Source organism: Panthera onca, chromosome C1 (assembly GCF_046562875.1).
Source record: "Panthera onca isolate mPanOnc1 chromosome C1, mPanOnc1 haplotype 2, whole genome shotgun sequence".
Taxonomy (NCBI): domain Eukaryota; kingdom Metazoa; phylum Chordata; class Mammalia; order Carnivora; family Felidae; genus Panthera; species Panthera onca.
In genome coordinates, this window is record NC_138346.1 from 197,583,475 (window position 1) to 197,591,671 (window position 8,197).

At 59.4% G+C, this 8,197-nt stretch overlaps 1 protein-coding gene across 13 annotated transcripts in view; it reads left to right on the forward strand.

The window, feature by feature from the left end:
- ADGRB2 (adhesion G protein-coupled receptor B2) overlaps positions 1 to 5,916 on the forward strand; it is a 36,590-nt gene extending 30,674 nt beyond the window's left edge. For 7 of the 13 annotated variants that reach the window (XM_060626265.3, XM_060626261.3, XM_078452129.2 and 4 more), the window contains 7 exons: positions 240 to 335; positions 709 to 748; positions 1,387 to 2,006; positions 4,346 to 4,381; positions 4,773 to 4,871; positions 4,971 to 5,027; positions 5,442 to 5,916. In XM_060626265.3, the coding sequence (XP_060482248.1) occupies positions 240 to 335; positions 709 to 748; positions 1,387 to 2,006; positions 4,346 to 4,381; positions 4,773 to 4,871; positions 4,971 to 5,027; positions 5,442 to 5,627 (1,134 nt within the window). In that variant the 3' untranslated portion in view covers positions 5,628 to 5,916. The remainder of the gene's footprint in view (positions 1 to 239; positions 336 to 708; positions 749 to 1,386; positions 2,007 to 4,345; positions 4,382 to 4,772; positions 4,872 to 4,970; positions 5,028 to 5,441) is intronic. The other 6 variants (XM_060626266.3, XM_060626267.3, XM_078452126.2 and 3 more) reach the window with 3 other exon arrangements.
- Positions 5,917 to 8,197: the final 2,281 nt, after the last annotated feature.

Here is an 8,197-nt window from a genome sequence, read left to right on the forward strand (position 1 = left end):
CCAAGCCCCAACCGGGCCCCCAGCTGGGCAGCCCTTGGTATTAGAAGCTGGTAGCCTGGGACAGCCTTGTCCTTGGACTCCTGGCCTCCCAGGGCTCCTTCTCCCCTCTGACCTTCCCCTACACTGGATGCGCCTCTTTCCTTCCATACCCGCCTGGGCGCCTGGGGTGGGAGGCACAGCCAGCTGTGGCCAGGGGCCCTGTGGTGGCCTCAGGCCCAGCAGACACCCGCTGCCCCCAGGTCCAGGACGTGGTGAAGTGCCAGATGGGTGTGTGCCGGGCCGATGAGAGTGAAGACTCGCCCGACTCATGTAAGAATGGACAGCTGCAGATCCTGGTGAGTGAGGTGGCCTAGGCAGGGTGAGGGTGGGTTCTGAGTGTGCTCCCCACCCCTCCCCCGTCCCCCCGCCCCACGTTCATCTTCCCCATCCGTGGAGGGGATGGGAGACAGGGAGGGGACCGAGATTGGGTTTGATTCAGGCCCAGCCACTGACCGCTTGGTGGCATTGGGCAAGTCTTTTCCCCTTTCGGTTTTCCCACCTATCTGGCGAGGCTGGAGAAGACTATGTCTCAGGCTCTTCTGGGCTCTGTTGGGCAGTGTGCCAAGGGCAGCCCCTCTGGGTGGCTAGGGAGGGGCCTGAGCCCTGTCCCCCCACCCTGATACATGGATCCTCTCTCTGCCCACCTGCTCTGTCCCTCTCTGCCTATAGTCAGACTTTGAAAAGGATGTGGATCTGGCTTGTCAGACAGGTGAGTCTGCCGGTGCGGAGCCGAGAACGGCCCCCAGGGGTGGGTAAGAAGGGAGGGCCTCCGGCCCCATCGTGGGAGGCCCTGCTAGCAGTCTGGTCGTGCTGTTTAGTTGTAGAGTCAGACAGCCCTAAGTTGGAGTCAAGGTTGTGAACACCACTTAATGTGTGATTTTGGGCGAACAGCTTAGTTCTCTGAGCCTTAAATAAATGAGGGGACGTCAAATGCTTAGCAGGGTGCAGGGCATCTAGTGGCCGTTACCTTATTATATGATTCCCATGCCTCTTATCAGAATCTCCAGTTCTGGCTCCTGGGGAGGAGCTGCCAGGGAACGGGGAGGAGCAAGGCCATTTTGACAGCCTCGTAGCTGTGGGGGGTCAGAGCTCAGGACCTGCACCGGGAACTGACCTATGGGAGCTCCTGCCCTGCCCTGCCTTGCTGTGGGCCTCTGGGCCAGTCTGAACACTCTTCTTCTTAACATGCCCGGTGTGTGAGAGAGTATCTACCCCGTAGCCACCTCTCCAAGACTCAGTTCCCTCCTCCGTCCAAGCCCAGGGGCTTGGTATACCTCCCCAGCCTGGGCAAGGGCATCAGGGCCTCCTCCTCCCCAGGACTTACCTCTCTCCCACTCCCGCCCCCAGTTCTGTTCAAGGAGGTCAACACTTGCAACCCGTCTACCATCACGGGCACACTGTCCCGCCTGTCCCTGGATGAGGACGAGGAGCCCAAGTCCTGCCTCGTGGGTCCTGAGGGCGGCCTCAGCTTCTCACCTCTGCCTGGGAATATCCTGGTGCCCATGGCAGCCTCGCCAGGCCTGGGGGAGCCACCGCCCCCGCAGGAGGCCAACCCCGTGTACGTGTGTGGGGAAGGTGGCCTGCGGCAGCTAGACCTCACATGGCTCCGGCCCGAGCCGGGCTCTGAGGGGGACTACATGGTGCTGCCCCGGCGGACTCTGAGCCTGCAGCCTGGCAGCGGGGGCGGAGGTGGTGAAGATCCCCCGAGGGCCCGGCCCGAGGGCACCCCTAGACGGGCTGCCAAGACAGTGCCCCATGCTGCCGAAGGCTACCCCAGCTTCCTGTCTGTGGACCACTCGGGCCTGGGGCTGGGCCCCGCCTATGGGTCTCTACAGAACCCCTATGGGATGACCTTCCAGCCACCACCACCGACACCCAGCGCCCGCCAGGTATCTGAGCCGGGGGAGCGCAGCCGGACCATGCCCCGCACTGTGCCGGGCTCCACCATGAAGCTGGGCTCCCTGGAGGTGAGGGGCTGGAGGGCATGGGGTGGGCGTGGGAGGCCTGCCCCTGTGTGCCTGAAACTGTGTCTGAGTCGAGGGCAGCCGCAGGGAAGGGACAGCCAGCAGCGCACCTCCCCCCTCCCCAGGGCGGCACCTTTGTATAAAGTGGCTGGGAGCGTGGACACTGTGCATTTCTTCCTCCGTCTGTGCTTACGGACACAAGGGAACCCTGGCTTCTCTGAACCCCTGAAATGGGCTTGGACTTGGTGTGCTGAGAGCACACTTCTCGGTGCATTCCTGCCTGTTTCAGTGTCTCTTTGAGGTAACTGGTTAGGATGGGTCTTCCTTTGAGGGGCCTGTGGCTCAGGCTAAGTGCTGTGTTGTTAGGGAAGCCACACCAGGCCCTGGGAGCCTGGGTCTCTTGAGTCTGGCAGGTCTGAGTTTGGATCTGGGCGCTACTGATCAGCCGTGAGATCTTTAGCGAATCTCTCTCTGAGCCTCAGTTTCCTCACTTGTAAAGCAGGGAGACTCTTTGTAGAGTTGTTCCGAGGACGAATTGAGTGGTATAAAACGTTCGTCTCTGTGTGGAACAGGTAGTAAGTGCTAGATAATTGGGAATTGCTGCTGTTAACATCCCTGGAATCAGCCTCAGACACTGCCCATGGGCCTGTGGTCATTGGCCCTCTTTTCCTGAGAAAACACAAACCCCTTTCTCTCCCTACCTGTGTGTTTTCTGGAGGCTCCACCCTCCCTCTGGCCACGTCAGGGAATTGCTGGGAACAAGCAGGTGATAGTGGTCCACTGTAGAACTCCAGAACATTCTGGAACTCTGGGAGGAATGGTGGAAATGTGGATAAGGACAGGGGCAGGAGTCACGGCTCAGACACTGTTGGCTGCTCATGTTTGGCCTCAGAAACCTCTCCCCATCCTCCGCACAAAGGAAATTAAGTTAGCAGCTAGAGGTTTGCAAGTTGAGTTTCTCTCCCAAAATGTTTCTTGAACATTTGGTGCCTGCTCCCGCTGCAGATGGCAAAAACCGGAAGGCATAACAAAGACAAAACGACACCGGCACTGGGGAGGAGTGTGTTCAGCATCATGGCAGGTTTTGTTCTGTGGACACCTGCCCAGGGTTGGGCCACTGAGGCGGGGCCAGTTTCAGGCTCCTTGTGTGGGAGGTAGCAATAAATGTGGCAGTATCTTGAGGGGTCAAGGATGACGTCCAGAATTCTGGTGCAGGCAACCGCAATGGAGTGGAGGCGGAGGAGCGGGTTTGGGGCGGGGAATTCTGAGTTTTTTTAGTTGGGCACAGCTGTGTGTGTGGTGCCTGGGGACAGGAAGAGATGTCCCACTGCCTCCAGAAAGAGAGAGGTGGCCAGAACAGAGAGGACACCCATGTGTCACCCATGTGCATAGGGAAGGGCAGGAGAAGGTCCAGGGCACAGCACGGAGGGCCCAGTGTTGGGGACACCAGGGTGGACGGTGGAGAAGGGGCAGGCAGAGAGGTGGAAGGACCAGGAGAGAGTGGTGTCATAGAGGCCAGTGGTGATGACCATGTCTGCTGGGCCTAGGACTTGGGAAATCTTAGATGGCGGTCTTAGCATCATCCCTGAGGGCCTTGGGGTAAGTCCCTTCTCCTCTCTGGACCTCAGTTTCCCCAGTGTAACCTGGGACAGTTGACTTTGGTCTCATGAGTGCTCCTGGTGCCAACATTCTAAGATTCTAAGGCCTCCTCCTCGAATAGCTATGGATGCTGCGTAGGTCACCGGGGCCTTGAATGCTCTTGGGCAAGTGAGGGGCTGGAAAGGGCCTGGAGTGGTGCAGAGACCAGGGAAAGGGGCAAGGCAGGGTCAAAGGAAGGACTTGAAAACCTGAGTCCTCGTGTTTGTAGGACAAGTGGAGAGCTCCAAGGAGAGGGGAGCTTGTAGCTGGCAGAGAGAGTGGGGAGAGATGGGGCAGAGGGGTAGAGTCCGGGGCACAGAGGAAGGAGTGTCTGCTCTTTGATCCCATGTGGGAACCCATGTCTGTGTGTGGTCGCACGTCTGTTGTGTGTCTGTGTGTGCGGTCTCCCTGTGAGTGTCTGCCTGCAGGCTCAGTCATGTGTGGGAGCAGCAGGGGTGTGGGCCTGGGGCCTGAGCTGCAGCCCTGTGGCCGGGTCATGCCTCAGCTCCTCATCCCCCAGACCTCCGTCCTGTTCCCACAACCCCAAGGGCTGCCCTGAAGTATTCCTAGCTCCTGGGCCTGTGCTGTAGGAAGGTTACAGGGGTAGGTGCAGATGTTGGGTACCAGGTCTCTTGTCTCTAAAGCCACTGTATGTGGTAAAAAGCTTTTTTCTCCTTCACTGTTTCCTTGGTGCTCCCTCCCAGCGAAAGAAGTTACGATATTCAGACCTGGACTTTGAGGTAAGTGGGTGTGTGTGTGTGTGTGTGTGTGTGTGTGTGTGTGTGTGTGTGTGCGCGCGCGCGCGCGCGCGCGCATATGCGCATGTATGCGCATGTGCGTTGGGGGGCATCCGTGGGTGGTGTCTGTCCCTGGAGGGCCCACTCCTAAAATTAGCCAAAGCCCCATTGCAGAGTCTGACCCAAGGACCCTGAACCCGTGGTTTCCACGGGGGCTTCCCACCATTCCCCGATCCCAGCCCAAGCATCACCCCCGGGGTAGAGGGAGACCCAGGCCTTGTCCCAGAGGGCCAACAGCAGGCAGGGATGTGGGGAGCCAGGGGACAGGGGTGGGGGGTGGCTCACAGTGCCACCCCAGTGCGGAGCACCTCCTCTCACACCCTGTGGCTCCCAGAAGGTGATGCACACCCGGAAACGGCACTCGGAACTCTACCACGAGCTCAACCAGAAATTCCACACTTTCGACCGCTACCGCAGCCAGTCCGCAGCCAAGGTGAGGGCTACTCCCGTGGTTTTCCCTGCCCAAAGCTCGGGGCCCAACCTGACACAGGGCCCCCTGGGGTTGGACCCTGACCCGTGGCCCCCGTTGCAGAGGGAGAAGCGGTGGAGTGTGTCCTCGGGTGGGACGGCCGAACGGAGCGTGACCGGCGTAAGTGCCCCTGAGCTGGGTTGGGGTCAGGTGGGCTCCGAGGGGCTCATTCCCTCCCAGCCCTCCTCCCCTTCCTGGGCAACCTCAGCCTAGCTCACTGAGGGTCCACCCATGGCATAAGTGACAGTTGTGAGGCTGCTCTGGGGATGGGGAGCATTGCCAGAGACTCCAGCAGGGTCTTGAAGAGGGGGGGGGGGCACACAGAAGACATGATCCCAGGGGCCTCTCAGAGCATCGGGCTCAGGAACCCAACTACAGAACCAGGCGGATCTGGGTTTCGGTTCTGCTCAGGCACCTGGTTGCTGGGTGACTTTGGGCTTCACCAGCCCTCTCTGGGCCTCCTCGGTTTGTCCTGTACAACGAGTGAGAGGGTATTGGCCCATCTCCATGGGTTCCTTCCCACTGCCCCCACAGGAGAAGCCCAGCCCTGGGGAGCACCCCGGCTTGTCCCAACAGCGGAGACATCAGAGCTGGAGCACCTTCAAGTCTATGACATTGGGCTCGCTGCCCCCCAAGCCCCGAGAACGGCTGGCCCTGCACCGAGCAGCAGCCTGGGAGCCCACAGAACCACCTGATGGCGACTTCCAGACAGAGGTGTGAGTGCCACACCGGACTGCCCACTGCGTATAAATATATATATCTCTCTATTTTCACACTCCACTTTGGAACCACCCAGGAGCCGGCGCCCCCTCCCCTTTCCCGAGGGCTGGGCAGGGAGGCGCAGTGGACTCTGCTGGGCTGGGGAAGCCAGACACGGCATGGCCTGGGGGACCAGGGCCCTTCCCTGTTTCTCAGAGGCCCCCCCATCTTCACCCCAGGCTGTCTGTCCCTGTCCTGGGCTGGGGAGGGGGGAGGGGAACTTTGTCGGGAATAAACTTCACTCTGTGGATTTTGCTGCTGAGCTGTTTGCTTCCCCCAGGTGAAGGCCCAGCCCTGGGACCCCAGCTTTGTTCCCCCGTCTCCTTGGTTCACCTCACTTGGTCTCAGCAAATTGCATAATGGGGTCAGACCAGCCCTGACTGGGAGGGGACACCTGGGCTCTGACTCCATCTTTGCCCCCGATTTCCTGGATGACCTCGGACACATCCTGTCTCCCGTCAGGGCCTGGGTGGGTAAGCAGACTGGGTGTGTGATATGGGACCCCTTGCAGCTGGCCTTCCCCCGTGGCCATGATGGTCATGGCTGCTGTTCACTGGGACTCAGAGGACAGGCTGCCTAGGCCGGAGCCAAGGCAGTGCTTAGTGACCTCAGTTTCTGTGAAATAGGGATGGTGATAGTACCTACCTCATAGGGTGGCTAAGAGGATGAGACATTAATATATGCAAAGGGCTTAGCGAGTGCCTGGCACAGAAGCCGCTTCTCAAGTCTTAGCTATCATCACTTGGCACTTGGTCTCATGCTGCGCTCTGTGCTAGGAGCTTTGCACACACAACCACTGATTCCTCAGAATAACCTTGCTGGAAGGTTTTAGGCTTGTGGATAGGAGCACAAGGCCGGAAATGGAAAGTGACTTGCTCAAGGCCATTGTCAGAGTCAGAGCTGGGATTTCAAACCCAGGCTTGGTGGACAGTGGAGCCCACCCTCGTACACCTTTTATCAGCCTCCCCCTGATAGGACAGGAAGCTTCAACTCACCTCTCGGCACCTGAGCTTCATGGCTGCAGGGGAGCGACAGGGTGCTGGGTGGCAGTGGAGCCTCGGGGTTCAGGGCTTAGTGCGGGTGTGGAGTGGGGGGACCAGGCTGCCTTGGTGCCAGAGGGCCGGGCCGGGAGGCTCATTGCTGGGGTGTATGCTTCACATGCCTGAGTGGATGGACCCTTGCTCAGTTCCCAGGCACCCAGGAAAAGGGGGCACAGGCTCAGCATGTAAAAATAGCTTGCAGTCTGTGCAGTAGTGTGCTTCTGTGGTCAGGCAGCATTGGGAGTGGGGGCCACAGGTGCAGCTGCTGGCCTGGCCATTCAGCAGCGTGGGCACCCCTGGGCCACTCCCCAGGGACTCAGTCTCCGGGGATGGCTGACACATCAGAGGGAGGGGTTAGGTGCTGTGGGAGCCTGGATGAGAGAGTGGGGGAAGGGACTGGCTGCTGCAGCAGGGGTGACAGCTAACAGCCTCCTGAAGGAGCTGGAAGAGGGATGGCCATGGAGGTACAGGCTCCCTCAGTCTTCTCTGAATTCTGCCTGCTGTGGGCCTGGTCAGGGGAGCGGGAGCAGAGTCCTCAGGCCTGTGCCCCTAGGCCCTGGGCTTTTCTAGGCCCCTGAGTTCCTTTGAACCTTCCAGGCCGCCTCCCCTTGGGCACACTGGGCACTTACTGCGTACGGTGCTCTCTCAGGCACGACTTGATTTGAGTCTTCAAGGTAGGTTATTGTGACTCCCCCACTTTCCAGATGAGAAAGTCAGGGCTCAGAGAAGGGACATGACTTTCGCAAACTCGCACACCTTGTCAGTGGCTTTACTGGGACTTGGGGCTGTGAATGGCAGGATCTCGATACCAGCCAGCCCAGGTAAAAGGGAACTTTGTTCACTCAGCAGTTGCAAGCTGCAGCAAGGACAGTGGTGGGCATGTGTGGCTGGCCTTGGGTGAGGGGACCCAGGGTCAGAGTGCCACTGGGCATTCTGCTCCTCACAGCTGCTCTGTGTCAGTTTCATTCTTCCAGGCAAGCTTCCTCACCCCTGGCACTGGGTTTCCTTCTCCCAGTGCCCAGCACTTGCTTTGCCCCCAGAGAGGAAGAAACTTTCTCCTGAATTCTAATCAGAAACTCCCCAAGGAGGGGTGTGATTGGCCCCAGGCGGAGGTTGGGGTGCGGAGGTTGGACATTATTGGCACCAAAAAAAGCCTCTGGCCCTGACCTTGGGCCCCCACCATGGTGCAGGCCAGGCTTTTCTCTGAGCTACCACCTAAAGCCTTCTTCGTGCCTTTCCTGTAGTCCTGTCTCCTTTCTTCCTGGCCCTGGGCTCTACTGGCCACCGCTGGGATCTCTGGGGCTGAGCTGCCATGTGCTTTCCCCTCCCCTCTTGTGGTTTCTTGCTGTACATCTGGTTTGGGGCAGTTTAATATTCACCTTGTTGGTTCTGCTCAAACAGGCTGGAGGCTCGCCGCTTCCGTGGCAGAGCTTTCCTGGGCTCAGGACCCCATCCCTCTGCCCCTCAGTCCTCACTCCCCCAAGCCCTGAC